At 39.9% G+C, this 23361-nt stretch overlaps 1 protein-coding gene and 1 long non-coding RNA gene across 5 annotated transcripts; both read left to right on the top strand.

Annotated features, from left to right (window-relative positions):
- The first annotated feature begins 1026 nt into the window (after nucleotides 1–1026).
- Nucleotides 1027–21778, top strand: LOC109901078 (SLAM family member 5-like). 4 transcript variants are annotated; one of them, XM_020497100.2, is made up of 6 exons: nucleotides 1051–1230; nucleotides 17824–18141; nucleotides 18227–18508; nucleotides 18637–18750; nucleotides 19098–19168; nucleotides 19989–21778. In XM_020497100.2, the coding sequence occupies exons 1-6, from the start codon at nucleotides 1161–1163 to the stop codon at nucleotides 20136–20138; spliced, it is 1005 nt and encodes a 334-aa protein (XP_020352689.1). In that variant the 5' UTR covers nucleotides 1051–1160; the 3' UTR covers nucleotides 20139–21778. The 4 variants fall into 4 exon arrangements, 3 of the variants coding, with proteins under 3 accessions (XP_020352690.1, XP_020352689.1, XP_020352691.1); XM_020497102.2 differs by having other exon boundaries at nucleotides 18637–18754; XR_004211964.1 differs by lacking the exon at nucleotides 1051–1230 and adding an exon at nucleotides 13472–13888 and having other exon boundaries at nucleotides 18637–18754; nucleotides 19989–20496.
- Nucleotides 9468–11761, top strand: LOC109901081 (uncharacterized). Its single transcript, XR_002256673.2, has 3 exons — nucleotides 9468–9659; nucleotides 10303–10396; nucleotides 10953–11761. It is a non-coding gene; the product is annotated as an uncharacterized LOC109901081 (long non-coding RNA).
- Nucleotides 21779–23361: the final 1583 nt, after the last annotated feature.

The raw sequence follows: 23361 nt of genomic DNA, 5'->3' as shown, positions 1-23361 counted from the left end.
TAGAAGGTGCTCTTTAATCGATGTCCTTTCTACAGGAAGGTTAGGCTAACATAGGCTCATTAGCATGAGTTTGTAAGTAACATGAACATTTCCCAGGACATAGACATATCTGATATTGGCAGAAAGCTTAAATGCTTGTTAATCTAACTGCGCTGAACAATTTACAGTAGCTATTACAGTGGAATAATACCATGCTATTGTTTGAGGAGAGTGCACAATTTTGAACATTAAAGTTTATTAATAAACAAATGAGGCACATTTGGGCAGTCTTGATACAGAAATGCAATGGATCATTCATCAGTCGATAACTTTGCACATTCACTGCTGCCTAGTGGCCAAAACCGAAATTGCACCTGAGCTATAATAACACATTATGGCCTTTCTCTTTCATTTCAAAGATGATGGTACAAAAAAAATACAAAATAACGTTTTTTTTTTGTTTGTATTATCTTTTACCAGATCTATTGTGTTATTTTATCCTACATTCCTTTCACATTTCCAAAAATGTCACACTGTTTCCTTTCAAATGTTACCAAGAATATGCATATCCTTGCTTCAGGGCCTGACATACAGGCAGTTGGATTTGGGTATGTCATTTTAGGTGAAAATTGAAAAAAAGGGGCGGATCCTTAAGAGTTTAACAACCTACACTCTGGTTCATCACTACATAACAAGTCTACTAACCGCTCTCTTTATCTCAAGAGGGATGGGTATTATAATGTAATGAGCTCAGACATGATGGCAGTCATGGATTATCCAAATTGTCACACATGCTTCTTCTACTAAGCCTCCATCTCCTCGGGGTGTTGTGATGTTGTGATTACTGACAGGGTCATCAAATACACCACTGTAGATGGAGTTATAATCTTATCTCTCTGCCTCGAGAGGAAGAGAAAGACTGGTGATGAGATGAGGGGTGTAAACATTTGCCCAAACAGTTGCAACTAAAACAGCAGTTTCTATTGGATAAATTCAGGTAGGTCCCTCCCTTTTCTGTTTCCTTCTGTCTAAGAAACGTTTTGCAACAGAATCGTCTTAATGAATACACCACAGAGGGCTGCTGGTCTGGTTGAGTCTATTCTCTCCTCTGTATCAGGACAAGATCACATCTTTCCAGTTCTTCACAGTACGCACCACTGAACAGCTGGAGCTTTAGAGGAATGAACCATTTGTTCAGATGGAGAAGGCTTGCCAAACTGATGTTCATGCTACTATATTTTGTCATTAATGGTATGTTTCTTTTGTTTTTACTGATTTGCTGCACTAACTAAAATTGTATGTGGGAGATGATAGATAAGTAGCCAAATGTTTTTATTTGTAAATGTTTTAATTAGCAACATTGGTCAAATTCAAAAATGCTAAATCATTTAAACAGTGCAACATTTACACTGTGTTTAGCCTATCGCTAAGACTCATTCCAAAATAACATTCCTCCCTTTCTGGAGAGACGTGCTCCTGTATCCTGTCCGAGCATTAGACATATAGTTAAAGTAAGGGATAGATACAGACAGGGATAGGTTCTTTCACGGGAAAAAAAGAGTTGTAGGATATAAAGGTTTGTGATCTATACACCAACTACAGAGTATGCCAATACTTTATTGATTCATAGAATCATTTAGATGAGAGATTAATAATATTTTTGGAAACAACAGGCTGATAACCTTTTATAGTTCTCTGAGACTGAGACTGTAGCTTGTCATTTGAAACTAATTTGTGTTCTATTACAATTTTTGACAAATGACAGAAGTCATGTGTTTAGGCTCACAGTGCCTGCCCATTGATGTTTGAAAAGACTAATGACTATGAATGTGACAATAAAACATGCACCTTTATGGACATGACTTCATCCCCAAAATGATGAAATTCTTTAATGGATATCAATATCTAAAAGTCATTAGGTAAAATGAACATTTAAACTCAGTGGCATTTTAACTGCTTTCGAGGGGGACATTAAACAGGAAATGTTTGTGGTTTCCTGTGATTATGTGGTCAGAGGCTGTCTGTCACATAGATGGATGGAAGAGCGAGAGGCAGGTCTTTGGAACAGGCGATGTACTTTTTGACAAAGTTCATGGGCTGGTCCACTAGTCAGCCCACCACAAATGTGATGTTCCTCTGTTCATAGCGTGAGACAAAAAAGTGGTGTTTTTTTAGGGTGTAAGTGTCTCGCTTGAATGTCTTAAAACTGAGAATGAAGACGTTCAAGAGAAATAAGAGCTACTCTACATGACCAAAAGTATGTGGTCAGCAGTGGTGTAAAGTACTTAATTAAAAATACTTTAAAGTACTACTTAAGTAGTTTTTGGGGGTTGGCCTTATGAATTCAAGCAGGCAGCGTTCTCTTGGCATCCGCCAAACCCAGATTCATCCATCAGACTGCCAGATGGTGAAGCGTGATTTCCAATGCTCAAGAGTCCAATGGCGGTGAGCTTTACTTTAATCCAGCTGATGCTTCGCATTGCGCATGGTGATTTTAGGCTTGTATGTGTGGTTGCTCGGCCGTGGAAACCCACAGTTCTTGTGCTGACGTTGCTTCCAGAGGCAGTTTGGAACTCAGAAGTGAGTGTTGCAACCGAGGACAGACAATTGTTACACGCTATAGGCCTACTATAGGCTAACGTTAACTAGCTGGCCTGGCACATCATTGCCAATGAAAGGAAGTTAGGCTAGCTATAGCAAGCATTTTAGCCAGGCAGCCTATAACAACATAAACTAAAAGTTTGTAGCCTACTGTATAATATGAAAGAGGAGGATGTCAGTTTCTCTACAAGTAGGGTGAGTCAACATGTATTTTCTACTTGCATGCAAGCACGCACACACACAGAAATCATTACCATGGACAACCACATTATATTTAGCTTATGTTGATTGGACTAAATCGTGTTTTTGTATATGTTAGTTGTCACTGTTTTAGACTAAGCATAGGTGATTAGATGATTTTGGAATGCTGAAGTTGAAATGGTGATGAAATAGTGGAGGCAGCGCCTGTTCTTTGTGACTTGTGGTAACTCTGCGGTTCTAAATCAATAGTTGTTTAGTAGTCGGAAAATGTCGGAAACATTAACTTGCTTGACCATGCTGTAGGTCATGTAACTGTTTATTATAGGCAATATGTTTTGCGAACTTCACCTGATAGATGTAGCTCTAAGGTTTTTGAATGAAATAAAGTTGTGGTTGAATTTATTCTTTGACTGTGTCTTCTTAATGTCTCAGCCTTAGGCCTACAGGCCTGGATTCGGTCTGAGATAGCAACATTTGAAATTGTGTTTTTTTTACATATTTTTTACATAAAAGTATCATACTCTGCAGTTGAGGAACAATGTGAAGGTAATTCTGCTTTGAAAGTTGATTAACTTGTAATCCCACTTTTGAGAAAATGGCCATTGAATGTTTTGGTACACCTACTGGAGAGTTCTTCTTTGTCTACACCTATTCAGCGTCATTCACATACTCTTAAGCCTTAGCCCCACCCAACCAATGATTTCAAGACTAAAACTGGTGAAAGTAGTAGCCTACAATAAGGAAAAACTCGTAAAAATATACTTCATATACACCTTGGTCTATTTCTTAACTTCTTAGTAATTCCTTCCCGCTCGAATCCCGTTAATGGGATTGATTTGACAACATCCAGTGAAATTGAAGTGCGCCAAATTAAAAAACAGAAATACTCATAATAAAAATGAATAAAACATAAAAGTGTAAAACATCAAAATAAAGCTTAACTTCTTGTTAATCCAGCCGCTGTGTCAGATTTCAAAAAGGCTTTACGGCGAAAGCAGACCATGCGATTATCTGAGGACAGCGCCCCGCATACAATCACATGAAAATCAGATTTCAACCAGGCAGGTGTGTGACAAAAGTCAGAAATAGCGATATAATTAATCCCTTACCTTTGAAGATCTTCTTCTGTTGGCACTCCAAAATGTAGATACTACAAAGTATCTAATAAATTACCTGTAAACTTGGTCCAAACATTTCAAACAATGTTCCTAATCCAACCTTAGGTATCCTAAAACTTAAATAATTGATCAAATGTAAGACGGAATATACTGTGTTCAATACCGGATAAAAACAATGTGAAGCGCGTTCCAGTTCACGCGCACCAAACAGAAGAATCCACTTGGCTTGACACTCACAAAGAACAGCCGTACTTCTTCATTTATCAAAAGAAAAACATCAACCAATTTCTAAAGACTGTTGACATCTAGTGGAAGCCATAAGAACTGCAACCCGGTTCCTACTAAATAGAGCTTCCCATAGAAACCTAAAGGAAAACAGTGACCTCAATTTATTTTTTTGTCCTCGGGGTTTCGCCTGCCAAATCACTTCTGTTATACTAACATACATTATTCTAACAGTTTTAGAAACATCCGAGTGTTTTCTTTCCAAATCTACCAATTATATGCATATCCTAGCTTCTGGGCCTGAGTAACAGGCAGTTTACTTTGGGCTAGCTTTTCATCCAAACGTGAAATTACTGCCCCCTATCCTTAAGAAGTCCAGATAAAAAATATTTTGTAATTATTAGATGATGCTTACCCAGACACATGTCTAAATTGATGGGAAAATCAATGCTATAACCATCCCCCAGATGGGTCACTATTGTCTTGACATGTTCATAAAATAGCAAGTTAGCTAAACAATGAACCATAATACCAACCCATAGCTTCAGTACAAATGGTTTGGTATAGCTAGCCACCATCCATGAAGTTTGAATCTGCAGGTAGCTAAAGCTAACCCACTAGGTTCAATGTTAGCCAGCTAGATAACATATGGCTATAACTAGCAATGAAAATGGCTTTCTGAGATACTAATAGTATTACTACACAGATCCTCCAGAAAGCTAATGTTTGCTTGCTAGCTAACAGTACACCTTAACTTGCAATGAAAATGACTTTCTGAGAAAAGTACAAACGTATAACATCTGAAAATGTGTCTAGACTCTTAACCATATGCATGGGTGAACTCTTCATGACATCGTAGCTACACCTGGTTTGGCTCATTGTTGTGTCAAGTCAACCGTGTGCAGAAAGTAACATCACAACTTTTTCACACTGATCTTTGAGAGGAGTAGCAACATCTGCCATATCATGGATTCAGAGCTATCTTTCTAATAGAACTCAAGGGGGTTTTCTTTCATGGAAACATTTAAAGTGTGGTGTACCGCAGGGTAGCTCTCTAGGCTCTCTACTATTTTTTATGTTTACCTGCCATTGGAATTAAACAAAGCATGTGTGTCCATGCTTTGTTTAGTCTTAACAAAGAGTTGCAGTCTGTTTTGGAATGGGTGGCCTGTAATAAACTAGTCCTGAACTTCTCTAAAACTAACAGCATTGTATTTGGTACAACTCATTCCATAAATTCTAGACCTCAACTGAATCTGGTAATGAATGGTGTGGCTGTTGAAGTTGAGGAGACTAAATTACTTGGTGTTACCTTAGATTGTAAACTGTCATGGACAAAACATATAGATTCAATGGTTGTAAAGATGGGGAGAGGTCAGTGGTGGATAAAGTACCCAATTCTCATACTTGAGTAAAAGTATAGATACCTTAGTGAAAGTTACTCAAGTAAAAGTGATTGTCAGCCAGTAAAAAACTACTTGAGTAAAAGTTTTAAAGTATTTGGTCTTAAATATACTTAAGTATCAAAAGTAAATGTAATTGCTAAAATATACTGAAGTATCAAAAGTAAAAGCAAAATGATCAATCATTTAAAATTCCTTATATTAAACAAAGCAGACAGCCCAATTTTCTTGTTTTAAAATTGGACGAGTAGCCAGGGACACACTCCAACATTAGTGAGTCCACCAGCCCAGAGGCAGTAGGACAACAACCACCCGAGCCACTGACCCCGTTACTTCACCCCACTATCATCCAGAAGGCAAGGTCAAAAGACTGAAAAACAGCTTCTATTTCAAGGCCATCAGACTGTTAAATAGCCATCACTAGCACAGATAGGCTGCTGCATACATAGACAGACTTGAAATCATTGGCCACTTTAATAAATGGAACACTAGTCACTTTAATAATGTAACTTTAATGTTTACATATCTTGCATTACTCATCTCATATGTATATACAATATTATATACTATCTACTGTATCGTGGCCTATGCCGCTCTGACATTGCTTATCCATATATCTCCATTCCTTTACTTTGATTTGTGTATATTAGGTATTTGTTGTGAAATTGTTAGATATTACTTGTTAGATTTCTGCACTATCAGAATTATAAGCACAAGCATTTCGCCTCACCCGCAATAACATCTGCTAAACATACAGTATGTATGTGACCAATATAATTTGATTTGATGACCAAGTTTAATCTTAATAAGTGTATGAATTTGACAATTTTCTGTCCTGCTAAACATTCAAAGTGTAAAGTGTTTTTGGTTTTCAGGGAAAATGTACGGAGTGAAAAGTACAATGTTTTTTTTAGGAATGTGGTGTAGTAGTAAAAGTTGTCGAAAATATAAATAGTTGAGTAAAGTACAGATACCCAAAAAACGACTTAAGTATTACTTTAAAGTTCTGCTTTGATGACACCACACTCAAAAAAGCAAGTCCTTCAGGCTCTAGTTATGTCTTATCTTGATTATTGTCCAGTCGTGTGGTTGACTGCTGCAAGGAAAGACCTAGTTAAGCTGCAGCTGGCCCAGAACAGAATGGCACGTCTTGCTCTTCATTGTCATCAGACGGCTAATATAAATACTATGCACGCCAGTCTCTCTTGGCTAAGAGTTGAGGAGAGACAGACATGCCACTAGGGGTCTTTTCACAGTACCCAAATCCAGAACAAATTCATGACAGTGTTTTGTATTATCTAGAGCCATTAGTGCATGGAACTTCCATCTCATAATGCTCAAATGAACAGCAAACCTGGTTTCACAAAACAGATAAACAAACACCTCACGGCACAACGCCTCTCCCCTATTTGACCTAGATAGTTTGTGTGTATTTATTGATATGTAGGCGACATGTGCCATTTACATTTTTTTAGTTTTGTCCTTGAGCTGTTCTTGTCTATTAGTGTTCTGTATTATGTCATGTTTCATGTGTTATGTGGACCCCAGGAAGAGCACTGCTTTCGCAACAGCTAATGGGGATTCTAGTAAAATGAAATACATTTTTAAAAAGGCACATACATGAAAGTTCACCTGTTCCAGAATGCATTTTTGGGGGAAAAACACGTTTGTTGTATGCTGAGGCAGTAAAGAAAGTTGAGAAAGATGGGTCAAGGGGGCGGGATACTGAGAGGAGTCTTGTGAGTAGCAGATCTGTATCAACACAGAGGGAAAGGCCAAAGAATGATATATGCTACAGTAAGATTGGCTTTTAGCATTCGTAGCAATGGTTATCATCTGTCCCGCAGGGATGGAAAAGTCACAGAAAATAGAGGTTGTGGTGGCAGCTGCAGAGAAATATTTGGGTGTACGAGATTTGAAGTCAGAAGAGTTACAGGGTGTGTTGAGTCGTGGTGTCCCGTCCTTTCGGAATGTAGGATTAGATAGGTTTAAATAGTGGAGTAGTGTGGTGGGGTATTAATGGGAGCAGGGTTAGATGGTATGGTATTAGGTAGTTATTGTCCAGTCTAGTTGGTGGTGGTAATGCAACATCTATTGGATGCCAACCACCGTTGAACCTCATCGAAGAAGTAGTGACATGCGAAATACGCCTAGCTTCTTGAAACGGGTCGCATATCAGGGTGTCAAGGTATATGAACTAACAGGTTATAGAGCAAACAATACAATTATCACAACACATAAGTTGTAATATGGCTTTTTTTCCTGGCTTGGCTACCCCATGATTTTACCCACGCACCCCTACTGCTGTCCTGTATAGGCTACCTGAACCTGTATGACATGAGCCGTCCTCATGATCTCTCCCAGCTTGGATAGAAAGTTGAGCGTAAAACCACTCTATTAATGCTATATAATACAGTCAGTCCACCCTCAAAACACTAGCTTACTAGGGATTGTTTCATTATGCAGTATACTATCTATTGCTATATATCGTGTTTAGCCACTAACTTTGTATCAACTTTAAACATCAAATAGGAAAATGAGGGAAAAAAAGTAGTCGGCTTGAGGATAAATTCACCCACTATTTATTGTTGAACTCAGCGGTTATTGTCTGGATAATACCTTACACAAATGGGCTGCAATATTCAAGGTAAATTAAATCTAATTCAATCCAATTTGAGACTCCCCTGGTGTCATGAAGTTCTCCATTTTTGTGTGCAAATGTTTACACCACGGCCTGTATGTCCAGGTTGCGAGACTGACTGTTTGCTGTACTGAGTACTGCCACACCAGACAGTCTTTCCTGAGAAATTATGCATTATGTGAAATTATGCATTATTAGTCTTGAATGATGCATGCCAAGATACACCATAGATAAAGGGCTGTTGATATTGCAACCACAACTCAAATTCCGCTTCACGTGGATGAACAAAATCATAAACAGCTTTTTTTGTTCAAACTCTCAAGAACTGTTGTTGTCTGGTCAAGATGATCTGTTTGCATCTGCTAACTCATTGGCTGTCCAGTATCCAGACAACCTGTCTCCAGAACAGCAATTAAGGAGAATGGGGGACTCAATTAAAGATTTCACAGAATTGCTGTATTTGAAGCACAACTACCTTCTGCCCAATTTCCCTGTTGTTGCTATGACAATCAAGCTGTAACTGTTGCTTCTATGGAGAGATCGTTTTCTAAACTAAAACTCATAAAGAACTACCTACACTCTAAAAAATGCTGCGTTGTTTTCTGTTACGAACCGGCTCGAAGCACGTAACAAAAAGGGAGACAATGTGGAGATAAGGAATAACAAAATTATATTTAATAACTGAAGTAACCTATATATTTTTTTTTTTACCTTTATTTTACTAGGCAAGTCAGTTAAGAACAAATTCTTATTTTCAATGACGGCCTAGGAACAGTGGGTTAACTGCCTGTTCAAGGGCAGAACGACAGATTTTGTACCTTGTCAGCTCAGGGATTTGAACTTGCAACCTTTCGGTTAGTAGTCCAATGCTCTAACCACTAGGCTACACTGCCGCCCCGGCAATAAACAATGGTGTATGTAGTCAGTAGTGTAAGTGTGTGGTTGCACACATAGATGTAATAATGAGGGTTGTTGAAAGGTGCCAAAGCAAACGCCACAACACCAAAAAACACAGGATAACACAACACAACACACCACACCACACCACACCACACCACACCACACCACACCACACCACACCACACCACACCACCAAAAACCACCACAACACAAAATCCAGCAGTGTGTCTGCACGCTGAGTCTCCTCAATGAATGGGGAAAAGGTGTATTTATCCCGGGACACACCCGGGCCAGGTGTGTCCCATTTCAGTGACGACCGTCCCGGCTCCGCCCACCGACATCCTAATAAGGAAAACAAGAACAAAGAGAAAGAATTCGGCAGACAGAGTGGGAGGGTCGTCACATCTTTAAAAAGAGAAAGGTTGGGTTGTTAATGCTGGGTTAATTCTCCTGCTAAATCAAAGTTATCCAGCAAGCTCTTGAATGAGGATTGTTGCAGCTGTATAGCAAGTCTAGCAGACAGTGCCGCCTGCTCATAGTGGAATTACTTTGAGGGATAAATGGGCAAGGCGCTATGGCTGACCAAAAACTGTGAGTAAAAAGCTATCTGACATTGTTTATTATCCGTTCAGGTTAAATAGACCTAGCTAACAAAATTACATATCTCAGTCATTGACAATATTAGAAAATGTTGGCAACCCCATGCATGCTAGCTCAAACATTAGTTAGCTAGTTAACTAATGTTACTTAGCTAACATGTTCTAACTTGGCTGGCTAACTATTTAACAATCAATTGTTCTGTGCTGTGTGCCTGGAAACAAAAAATGTAATGTCGTTTTGGCTGGCTAGTTATGTCAGTGCCTGTAGAAAGCATGTCTTCTGTAAGCCTAACTTTAACACTACTGCATTGTTTCATGTCAGGTAGTTAGCTCAAACATTTGGTTTGACTGGCTAGATTTCACTAAGCTAGACCTATTCCCTGTCTATGAGTTCATATAACATGATTGGAGCTAGTTGGCAAGTTTATAGCTAGTGCTTTTATGGTGGTTAAGTTACTGTATGCTTTTTTTTTTGCCTAATTGTTTCTGAGTTTACAGGCTAGGTAGTAAATCTGGATGCATACTGTTACTTTAGGTACCAATAGCTAGCTAGGTACATGTCTCAATTCACATGTTTAGGCTATCAATTTTGACTCCACTTAATGTGTTAGCTATCATTTGTCTTTGTCCCCCAGATACTAAAGATGACACGATCCCACCACCAGTGTAACGAGTTGGAAAGAATACTGCCCGCCCAAACATTGAGGCCTGAATCATATTTGAGAATAAGTATACATGTGGAATATTGACTACTAATTAATATGTAATACTGTAAACCAGAGGTGGAAAATAACAAATGATAAATTATCTCGTTACTGTAAATGAGTTCATTCAGTAATTTTACTTATAATTGAGTAAATTTAAAGTAACAATACTTGATTAAGATATTTCAGTAGCCTTTCCCCCACTGATAAAAATGTCTTAATGTTTCATTTCTTTTCAAATGTTAATAGTATATTTTACAGATGTGCCTTGTTGCAACTCATAAAATAAATGAACCTAGATCAAACTGTACGTTTCCTCTTTCAATGTAATGCATGGAAGATCTGTAAGATGTGTAACTGTAGCAACATTAGCTAATTGTCCACATTAACTCAATGACTTTTACTCTGGGAACATATTAAATGAGCTACTTTGGACTTTTACTTAAGTAGTTTTACTTTTATCTGCGTCAAATTTAATTGAAGTGACTCAGATTAGCATCCTTCACACAGGCTTGTGCAAGAGTTTGATGAGTGTCTTGATTATTGTTCAATGTTTTATAATCCTATTCTAAAATTCCCAGGCTGTAACCAATATGGCTGAATATCTACCAAGCAACTGAATATCTCTGCCAAGAACAAGATACCTAACCCTTTGTTCTGACTCTGGGGACAATCACATCTACTCCCTGGAATTCATCATGAATGCGCAAGCTCTGGAGCCGGAGACTTTGTTTTACAAATTCCACTTGAACATGAACTGTAGGGGTTAGGGGGAGTAGTGTAAAGTGTTTAATTTTCTTCAGCCCCATTACTCAGCTTTAATTGGTAGGGCCGCTGTGATTTTTAAAAGTATGGTTGTGCTTCTAAAGTTTATTTGTGTTCTTTATTTGTTTTATATTTTGCATGACTTCATTTTGTAGCTAAAATGTATATCTTAAACATTTTGTATTGTCTACAATTTGTTGTGATTGGCCATATGTCATTTTAAGAATGACGTGTTGTAAACACTTATTTTTGGAAGTATTTGTAAATGAACACCTTCTGTAAAAGAAGGTAGAGCAAAAAGGTAAGAATTAACCCACTGCTGGGTCAAATGAATAACAATAAAACAGTAAAAAGCAACCCACTGCTGGGTCAAAATAACTTAATTTTGGGGGTAAATCAAGTAACCCAATGTGTTGGGTCATTCAACAGTGTTGGGTTACAATAACCCAGTGCTGTGTATGTACTATAGTGACCCACCACAGTATTTTAAGTGAATGAAGCATTAGGCTTTTGGTCTGATATGTGCTTTTGAACACCTGAGTAAGTAGTAGCTTAAAGTAAAAATACTTTAAAGTACTACTTAAGGCTAGGGGGCACTATTCATTTTTGGAAAAATAACGTTCCCAAAGTAAACGGGCTATTTCTCAGGACCAGATGCTAGAAGATGCATATAATTGACAGCTTAGGATAGAGAACACTAATGTTTCCAAAACTGTAAAAATATTGTCTGAGTATAACAGAACTGATATTGCAGGCGAAAGCCTGAGAGAAATCCAATCAGAAAGTGACTCTTATTTTGAAACCCCTGTGTTCCTTATGCATCACTATTGCCCATTGAAAGTGATATAAACCAGATTCCTTTTTCTATGGCGTCCCTAATGTGTCTACAGCCACTAGACAGTTACAGGATTTTATTTTGAAAAATTAGCATGAACAACATTGCGTCAGTGGTCAGGTGGTGGCTCTCAGAGGGATTTGTGCGTAATAGACAAAGGCGGCCATTGTTCCTCTCGCTCCTACTGAAAAGCCAATTGTCCCGGTTGATATTATTGAATAGATATTTGAAAAACACCTTGAGGATTGATTATAACGTTTGCCATGTTTCTGTCGATATTATGGATCTAATTTGGAGTTTTTTTTTTCGGCATTTGTCGTGACCGCAATTTCCGGTGGACAAGAAACTGAGGTATTTCGGCTATAAAAATAATCTTTATGGAACAAAAGGAACATTTGCTGTCTAACTGGGAGTCTCGTGAGTGAAAACATCTGAAGCTCATCAAAGGTAAACTATTTAATTTGATTGCTTTTCTGATTTTCGTGACCAAGCTTCCTGCTGCTAGCTGGACATAATGCTATGCTAGGCTATCGATAAACTTACACAAATGCTTGTCTTGCTTTGGCTGTAAAGCATACTTTCAAAATCTGAGATGACAGGGTGATTAACAAAAGGCTAAGCTGTGTTTCACTATATTTCACTTGTGATTTCATGAATATGAATATTTTCTAGTAAGATTTTTTGTCCGTTGCGTTATGCTAATTAGTGTAGTTGATGACAATTCTCCCGGATCCGGGAGGGGTAGTTAGTTGTTTTTGGGGTATCTTTACTGTACTTTTTTTGATAACTTTTACTTCACTACATTCCTAAATAAAATTTAAAATGTACTTACTCTACATTTTCCTTGACACACAAAAGCTCATTACATCTTGAATGCTTAGCAGGACAGGAACATTTTTCAATTCACGTACTTGTCAAGAGAACATTCCTGGTCATCCCTACTGCTAGGAAGCTAAGTGTTTGTTTCTTGGGCTTCGGGAATGTGACTGAAAAAGCAAAAACTAAACTGATTGAAAGTATAAGGGGATATCGGTGAACATGGTGATGGGAAAAGTACCCAATATCATACTTGAATAAAAGTAAAGTTACTTAATAGAAAATTACAAAAGTGAAAGTCACGCAGTATAAGTCAAAAGTATTTGGTTTTAAATATACTTGCGTATCAAAAGTAAAAAATATCAAAATAATAAATATGGGCTCCCGAGTGGCGAAGCAGTGTAAGGCACTGACACTAGAGTAGTTTGATTCCAGCCTGTATCACAACTGACCATGATTGGGAGTCACATAGGGTGGTGTATAATTGGCCCATCGTGTCCAGTTTTGGCCGGTGTAGGTCGTCATTGTAAATAACAATTTGTTCTTTATTTATTTCACCCTTATTTAACCAGATACGCTAGTTGAGAACAAGTTCTCATTTACAACTGTGACCTGGCCAAGATAAAGGAAAGCAATGCGACACAAACACAGTTACACATGGAATAAACAAGCGTACAGTCAATAACACAATAGGAAAAAAATAACGTCTATATACAGTGTGTGCAAATGGTGTGAGGTAGGCAATAAATAGGCCATAGTAGCGAAGTTATTCACAATTTAACAAATTAACACAAGTGATAGATGAGCAGATGATGATGTGCAAATAGAGATACTGGTGTGCAGAAAAGTAAAAATATGTGGATGCGGTAGGTAGATTGGGTGGGCTATTTACAGATGGACTATGTACAGCTGCAGTGATTGGTTAGCTGCTCAGATAGCTGATGTTTAAAGTTAGTGAGGGAAATGTAAGTCTCCAGCTTCAGTGATTTTTGCAATTTGTTCCAGTCACCAGCAGCAGAGAACTGGAAGGAAAGGCAGACAAAGGACGTGTTGGCTTCGGGGATGACCAGTGAGATATACCTGCTGGAGCACGTGCTACGGGTGGGTGTTGTTATCGTGACCAGTGAGCTGAGATAAAGCAGAGCTTTACCTAGCATAGACTAAGATGACCTGGAGCCAGTGATCCTGGCGACGAATATGTTGCGAGGGCCAGCTGACAGGTCGCAGTAGTGGGTGGTATAAGGGGCTTTGGTAACAAAACGGATGGCACTGTGATAGAATGGCACTGTGATAGAGTGTTGGAAGCTATTTTGTAGATGACATCGCCGAAGTCGAGGATCGATAGGATACTCAAGTTTTACTAGGGTAAGTTTGGCGGCGTGAGTGAAGGAGACTGTTGCAAAATAGAAAGCCGACTCTAGATTTGATTTTGGATTTGATTTTGGATGTTTAAAATGAGTTTGGAAGGAGAGTTTACAGTCTAGCCAGACACCTAGGTATTTGTAGTTGTCCACATATTCTAGGTCAGAACCGTCCAGGGTAGTGATGCTAGTCGGGTGGGTGGGTGCGGGCAGAGAACGGTTGAAAAGCATGCATTTGGTTTTACTAGCGTTTAAGAGCAGTTGGAGGCCACGCAAGGAGTATTGTATGGCATTGAAGCTTGTATGGAGGTTAGTTAACACAGTGTCCAAAGAAGGGTCAGATGTATACAGAATGGTGTCGTCTGCGTAGAGGTGGATCAGGGAATCACCCGCAGCAAGAGCGACATCATTGATATATACAGAGAAAAGAGTCAGCCTGGGAATTGAAACCTGTGGTACGCCCATAGAGACTGTCAGAGATCCGGAGAACAGGCCCTCCGATTTGACACACTGAACTCTGCGAAATAGTTGGTGAACCAGGCGGGCAGTCATTTGAGAAACCAAAGCTATTGTCTGCCGATAAGAATACGGTGATTGACAGAGTCGAAAGCCTTGGACAGGTCGATGAAGACTGCTGCACAGTACTGTCTTTTATCGATGGCGGTTATGATATCATTTAGTACCTTGAGCGTGGCTGAGGTGCACCTGTGACCAGCTCGGAAACCACAGCGGAGAAGGTACTGTGGAATTCAAAATGGTCAGTGATCTGTTTATTAACTTGGCTTTCGAAGACTTTAGAGAGGCAGGGCGGGATGGATATAGGTCTATAACAGTTTGGGTCTAGAGAGTCACCCCTTTTGAAGAGGGGGATGACCGCGGCAGCTTTCCAATCTTTAGGGATCTCGGACGATACGAAAAAGAGGTTGAACAGACTGGTAATAGGGGTTGCAACAACGGCGGTGGATAATTTTAGAGAGTGTCCAGGTTGTCTAGCCCAGCTGATTTGTACGGGTCCAGGTTTTGCAGCTCTTTCAGAACATCTGCTATCTGGATTTGGGTGAAGGTGCTGGGGAGGCTCAGGCAAGTAGCTGCAGGGAGGGGCAGGCTGTTGGCCGGGGTTGGGGTAGCCAGGAGGAAAGCATGGCCAGCCGTAGAGAAATGCTTATTGAAATTTTCGATTATCAGTGCAGTGGGCAGCTGGGAGGAGGTGCTCTTGTTCTCCAAGGACTTTACAGTGTCCCAAAACAGAGCTACAGGATTCAAATTTCTGTTTGAAAAAAGCTAGCCTTTGCTTTCCTGACTGACTGCGTGTGTGTATTGGTTCCTGACATCAGTGAACAGTTGCATATCGCGGGGACTATTCGATGCTATTGCAGTCCGCCACAGGATGTTTTTGTGCTGTTCAAGGGCAGTCAGGTCTGGAGTGAACCAAGGGCTATATCTGTTCTTAGTTCTACATTTTTTTAAAGGCGCATGCTTATTTAATATGGTGAGGAAATTACTTTTAAAGAAGGACCAGGCATCCTCGACTGACGGGATGAGGTCAATATGCTTCCAGGATACCCGGGCCAGGTCGATTAGAAAGGCCTGCTCGCAGAAGTGTTTTAGGGAGCGTTTGACAGTGATTAAGGGTGGTCGTTTGACTGTGGACCCATCGCGGATGCAGGCAATGAGGCAGTGATCGCTGAGATCCGGGTTGAAAACAGCAAAGCCTACCTCGATTGTTTTCTGTCTGAATAGTTATCTCGTGCTTGTGTAAGTTTAGGTACTAGTTTTCCTGTCCTTCCTCCTGTGCTTTTTGATTGTCCTTTTTTTATTTGTTAGCTAGCTAGGTGTTTAAGCTAACAGCAGGTAGCCAGTAGCTAGAAACTCTTAGCAACTCCATAGAAATGTGTATGCAACTGTTAGCTTGTTAGCTATCCAGTTGAGTTATCTGGATAAAAGTTGTCTTCTGATGTTGTATTCTTAGTCCTTCTTTTTCTTTCTTGTTTTTCTCAAATGTACTCTTCCTCAAAATTATTTGAAATATGATATCTAATACTAGATATTAGGAGCTCATCATTTTACCAGCTGCTCTTGGAACTTGGAACAATAACTCAGAACTGATGTTTTGAAATGATCTGATCTGAAATACACTGCTCAAAAAAATAAAGGGAACACTAAAATAACACATCCTAGATCTGAATGATATATTCTTATTAAATACTTTTTTCTTTACATAATTGAATGTGCTGACAAAATCACACCAAAATGATCAATGGAAATCAAATTTATCAACCCATGGAGGTCTGGATTTGGAGTGTCACTCAAAATTAAAGTGGAAAACCACACTACAGGCTGATCCAACTTTGGATGTCCTTAAAACAAGACAAAATGAGGCTCAGTAGTGTGTGTGTGTGGCCTCCACGTGCCTGTATGACCTCCCTACAACGCATGGGCATGCTCCTGATGAGGTGGCAGATGGTCTCCTGAGGGATCTCCTCCCAGACCTGGACTAAAGCATCCGCCAACTCCTGGACAGTCTGTGGTGCAACGTGACGTTGGTGGATGGAGCGAGACATGATGTCCCAGATGTGCTCAATTGGATTCAGGTCTGGGGAACGGGCGGGCCAGTCCATAGCATCAATGCCTTCCTCTTGCAGGAACTGCTGACACACTCCAGCCACATGAGGTCTAGCATTAGGAGGAACCCAGGACCAACCGCACCAGCATATGGTCTCACAAGGGGTCTGAGGATCTCATCTCGGTACCTAATGGCAGTCAGGCTACCTCTGGCGAGCACATGGAGGGCTGTGCGGCCCCCCAAAGAAATGCCACCCCACACCATGACTGACCCACCGCCAAACCGGTCATGCTGGAGGATGTTGCAGGCAGCAGAACATTCTCCACGGCGTCTCCAGACTCTGTCACGTGCTCAGTGTGAACCTGCTTTCATCTGTGAAGAGCACAGGGCGCCAGTGGCGAATTTGCCAATCTTGGTGTTCTCTGGCAAATGCCAAACCTCCTGCACGGTGTTGGAATGTAAGCACAACCCCCACCTGTGGACGTCGGGCCCTCATACCACCCTCATGGAGTCTGTTTCTGACCATTTGAGCAGACACATGCACATTTGTGGCCTGCTGGAGGTAATTTTGCAGGGCTCTGGCAGTGCTCCTCCTGCTCCTCCTTGCACAAAGGCGGAGGTAGCGGTCCTGCTGCTGGGTTGTTGCCCTCCTACGGCCTCCTCCACGTCTATTTATTTACGGATATCGGTGGTAATGAAATATCTCTGTAAAGTCATGTGATTTTTCGGTGATATCCTTGACTTTTATTTGGGGGGAAAAACAATCAATTGGGGAAGACGAACTTTCCTCACTCAGAATGCATTTCCACGTGAACTTAATTTCTGACAAAATATTGAACTACGAATCCTAACAATTATTTCCTGACCCCAACGATCACATTAGGCCTGTAAATAACTAAGAAGGACTGAGATACTCAAGTCACTAGTGTAATTCCAGTCGACTACATTGCAGACGTGCAGAAAACATGAACTAATTTCATGTCATCTTCAGTGCAGTCTGACATCAGATCACAATATCATATGGATGCAGTTACTGACATGTTAAACACTCATCCAGGTATTGTGAGATTTATTGCAGTCATTGTGTTAATTTTGAGTCTCTCTTTCCACAGTTCTCTGTGCTTCCCAGCAAACAGTCCAGTCTGAGACTCAGCAGGTGAAAGGCATCGTGGGACAGTCTTTCTCTTTTCAAGAGAGGGTGATCAAGACTGGCAATTTACTTTATGAAGACCTTGGCAGTATTGCAAATGTGTACCCTGGTAAAGAAGGCAAAATCACCCTTGAGAAGAGATTTGAAAACCGCCTCCGCTTGAACAATGTTACAAGATACTTCACTCTGTCAGCCCTTCAGATTGACGATGCTGGGGTTTATACTGTTGAGAATACAGACGAAAATAAAAAAACAACCAAATTTGAGCTCACTGTATACAGTAAGTGTTTGTGCGTTTGTGTTGTATATTACAAAAACATTTAATATAGGTTCAAATTTCAATTTATCTGTATTTTTTCTTCCAGATGTTGTTTCCAAACCTCAGCTGACAGAGTGTGACCGCAGCTCCTGTAGTGTGGTGTGTTCTGTGGACAATGAAAAAGAGGTGACCTTGACCCTGTACAGGGGAGAGGAAATACTAAACCAGACCAGCAGTCCTGACCTCATCACTGATCTCTCTCTCCGTTTGGAGGTAGAGGGAAAGAACTACAACTCCACCTACAGCTGTGTGGCTTCCAACCCTGTCAGCAATGAGACAGTTCTTGTCCCAAAATGTTGCAGTGAAGATGGTCATCCTAATGATGCTGGTAAGAGACATTTTGAATTAAAACCATCCAGAAAATAGTATTTACCAAGTCAAACTGAAGTGTAGTTGAACTCATCCAAAACATACTTAGGAAAATAGGGAAAATAATTTTCTTGTGTTTTATTTCAGACAGTGATGGGATGACTCTGGGTATGGTTATTGCTGTAATCTGCGTTTTTGTTGCCTCTGGGCTGGTTGGACTTGCAATCTATCTAAGGAAGAGGGGAAATGAACACTCACAAGGCAGGTATTTACAATCAAGGGTAGTGTTTTGGAAAAGGTGTGAAATGCATGTAAAATAAAGTGTAATCTTCTACACTTCCTCTGCTTGGTCAGACAGTGTCATTATCCCAGACAACTTCTCTAAATGTTGAAAAAGCAGAAGGCACACACACTCTCTGACAATGATTACTTTAATAGCTTGGCTTATCTGACACCAAAATGACTGCAAGCACAGAGACCAGTACTCATAGTAACAAAAGTCCTGAGTGTTTACAGAACCTGTCCAGGGGGGTGGGCGTTTGTATGTCTGTCAGTTAGTCGCACCTCATCTTAGGCCCATATTTACTTTCCTTCATCTGTCTTCATAGATTCATCCGAAAGAGTGCAAGTTGACATTGAGTATGCAACGATAATTCCTAAAAAACGAACAGATAACCAGGTTAGTAAAAAACCTACAGGCTGATTGACAATACAGCTGCTTTATCAGCCCTCATGTCTACAACTGTTGGCTTTAGCTCTGTGTCAGTGGGTTCATGTGGTCTTGAGTTGCACAAACCACCTAAGTTTGATACCTGGCCTGATGTCGTTATATGGTTTGGTTGCACAATGAGAAGCCACACAGCACATACTGGAGTGCCAGTTCTAGGTCCAAAAGACTTAACAGCTTCTACCCCCACATACTACCTCAATCCTCGACTTACCGGTGCCCCCACACATTGACTCTGTACCGGTAGCCCCTGTATATAGCCCCACTATTGTTATTTTACTGCTGCTCTTTAATTATTTGTAACTTTTTTCTTTTTTTTTTTACTTAATACTTTTTTTCTGCATTGTTGGTTAAGGGCTTTTACAGTAAGTAAGCATTTTACTGTAAGGTCTACACCTGTCGTATTCAGTACATGTGACAAATAACATTTGATTTGATTAGTAATGCCTTCGATCTTCATGTAGTCTTTTACAGTATTTGCAAAGTCTGTGGACTTTTAAAGTTAGGCTTAGTGATTCCTTCCACTATCTTTAGGAAAGGTTCTAGATGTGTTGTGTTGACTGTTGAGTTCCCTACTGCAGAACAATGAGAGTAGACAAGAAAGTGTCAGGTTTGTCCTGTTTCCTTCCTCTGGCACAAAGTTTATAATAAAGAAGCATAAAATCCTCTTTTATTTTTGTTGTTTTCCCACCCCTTTTATCTCTCCTCTCTCTGCCCCTTCTTCCCTGTCCCTCTCTGTCCTTCCCTCCCCTACCTGCCTCTCCCTGCCTAGGAGGAGCGAACAGATATACCGGAATTGGAGTCACACAGAACAGACATACCAGAATTGGAGTCGCATAGAGACAACCCTAACCTGACATCAGTTTATGATACACTCCTGTTGCATCGCATGGCTGCCAGCGGGGATGTTGACACAGCATGAAGGAGAAAAACGGGAAGTCACTGGGAGGCCAAAATGATAACTCACATTCTGTAGAGCATAAAAGAGGACGTTGAAACAAAATGAAAGTAAAACAATATTCATGCTAACAACCTTTTAGAGGCATAGTTATGGGAGAAAAATCCCCTGGAACTGTTGTGCTGATATTATAATTTCAGGCTTCCTTTGTACGTCATTCTCACAGACCTGTCAAATAGGGGCCTTGGTTACATCCACTGATACTGACCAATTCAATAACTATGCATTGAGTTGTTAGCAGGATCAGGATATCCTTCTTATCAAGTACCTTTTGTCCCAAATCCCAATGTATAAGTTAAAACAAATGGAACATATCTTTTAATACAATTCACTAGTGTTTTTGCTATGCTACTGCTGTGCCAAAGCTTCCTTTCAGTACTGTCTGTTCTGTTGTTTAAATGTAGGTGCCTCCCCTGTATCGTTTTTATAGCTGGTCATTGTTTAGCTTGACAGTGGATAGCAGCTGTGTACATAATTTAAAAAGAGCAGGCGTTTGAGATAAAGCCACCTACTCCTTAGAAGCAATGGCTGTTAGGCTGCTTTAGAAACAAAAGGTCCATAGATACATTTTTTCCTTTCAACATTTAGGTTGTATTGAGGGGTGGCCAGCTCTAGGAAGAGTCTTGGTGGTTCCAAACTTTTTCCATTTAAGAATGATGGAGGCCACTGTGTTCTTGGGGACCTTCAATGCTGCACCCTTCCCCAAATCTGTGCCCCGACAATCCTGTCTAGGAGCTCTATGGACAATTGCTTCGACCTCGTGGCTTGGTTTTTGCTTTGACATGCAATGTCAACTATGGGACCATATAAAGACAGGTGTGTGCCTTTCCAAATCATGTCCAATCATATGAATTTACCACAGGTGGACTCCAATCAAGTTGTAGCAACATCTAAAGGATGATCAATGAAAACAGGATGCACCTGAGCTCAATTTCAATTTCTGATTACTTATGCAATTAAGGTACCTGTTAATACATTTGCAAAAAAATGTTTTACGCTTTGTCATTATGGGCTATTGTCTGTAGATTAAGGCTGTAACATAACAAAATGTGGAAAAAGTCAAGGGGTCTGAATACTTTCCAAATGCACTGTATAGCCATAATTTAGCTGGAATGTAATGTTCATATCCTGTATAATTGACTGATATTTAGTTGTCTTAGCTAGCCGTCTTAAGATGAATTCACTTACTGTATGTCGCTCTGGAAAAGAAATTGAATTCTATATTTTAAATGTTGTCACAAATGTATCATTTGTACATTTGATTTTAAAAAATGTAGTTTGTTACATTTTACAGTGAAACCTAGCAGTACTACTTATTTCTTTGAAAGTGAGGCGGATGTGCTGTATAGCATGTTGAGGAAGGTGCTGAGGACTTTCTGACCACTCATGCAGGAGTAACAAGGCCTATGTTCACACAGGACTAATATAATTTTGGGATTTTTTAATTGTCGTATTTTTATTTATTTAAATCTGTCTGTTTTCTGCAGCACTCTTAGCACCCCTACTTCTCGTGGTTATGCATTATGACTGTTTTCAATTCAGTATGTCAAAGTTGTAAATGTGCCTTTCTTTATGTAAACAAACTATAAAAAGTAATGGCTTCAGCCAGGAGAAAAGATAACTTTGAAAATGGCCACATTATTTGGTGGTGCAACAAGTCAGGCATGCTAATCTGCATCTGGGTCTTAGCCTAAGCCGTGATAACCGACCTGGAAGGACAGGTGTTAAATCAAAAACGTGGATAGCCTGCGGCACTCCAGGATCATGGTTGCCTAACCCCTGGTGTAGTGATTGTCCTAACTCTGGTGATTTTGCACTTATACTATAATTGCTGTATTCAAAATAACCATTATATTACAAATACTGTAACTGCAGTTTTACAATTGTAATTAATTACAAGTTGATGTCATAGCCAATGCTTTGTTTCAATTGTCAGTTTTACTGTTACAATTGCCAGCTGTAGAAACCACCCTCAAATGTTGTAACTTTTTTTCTCCTCATAAATCGCCGTCTGTGCTATCTATCCTCTATTATAATCCCTATGGCTGTGCTGAGAAGTATGTTTATTCTAAATGAACATGACTTTGGTATGTGTGGGTGACATACATAATGATATTTAGGCTTATACCATATGCGTCCTTTTATCAAGTGCCTGAAGTATGTACGCTGGAGTCTTGTGCTGAAGAACATGCAACATTAGGGAGGCTATCACCACAGTGTTCTTCATCTCATCACAAATTTATATAGTTCATTTACTTAGAGAATGTGAAAACAATGTTGTACAAAAGTACTGTAGTTACACTCCTAGACCTACCCACACATTTAAATAGCCTTCCTTTTCCCAGTGCAATTTCACTTTCATTTTTAGAAATCCAAACACCCCTATCAGGTCTACATTGATTTGTCAACTGTAAGAATAAGAGTCAGGAGTAGACCTTTAGCATTACTGAGAACTATTCTGTTCGCTGCAGTGAAAAGTATTCATTGCAGTGGAAATGTATTTCACCACATAGGCCTGAAGACTGTGGGGCTGCTCGTCAGTGTGGTCAAGCCACTGACATGACAGAAAAAAGGCAGACCACACATTGTAACAGACTGATGGGAAAGGAAACAAGTGATCACAAGCAGAGACAGTCACATATTCAGACAATGTAAACAGTTCACTATTGGATGACAAATATATTGTTGGTAGGGTGTGCATGACTTCGCTTCTATTCACCTGTAGAACTAATACTGAAAAGTTGCTCCTGTACAAGCCCAATAATATGCTGTTGGGCCTATGAGTCAATAACCAGATTATTAAACTAGTGACCTGGTTAACGTAATGCCTAATTGAGCCCACCTGCCACATACATTAAGCCTATGTCTCCTCAGAGGATGTGACACTGAAACATTTGTTCTACCTTACTCAAGGCCTAAAACCAGTAGGGGTCCTGCAAATTCAGAAAGAAAAAAGTAATGCACTGGGCCTTTAATAGTCCTGCATTAGCAGACCGATATAGCCATCTGCAATGCGGGGAAAAACATCACACCACACCCAAACTACTTCCTGTGGCTGTGTCTAAAACCTTTACATCTTTTGCAGTTGAGAGTTTTTAATTTAGGAAAGAAAAATATATATATTCTTGACAGTGGTGTAAAGTACTTACAGTGGGGCAAAAAAGTATTTAGTCAGCCACCAATTGTG

Source organism: Oncorhynchus kisutch, linkage group LG12 (genome assembly GCF_002021735.2).
Source record: "Oncorhynchus kisutch isolate 150728-3 linkage group LG12, Okis_V2, whole genome shotgun sequence".
Taxonomy (NCBI): domain Eukaryota; kingdom Metazoa; phylum Chordata; class Actinopteri; order Salmoniformes; family Salmonidae; genus Oncorhynchus; species Oncorhynchus kisutch.
This window is presented reverse-complemented; position numbering and strand designations above follow the sequence as displayed.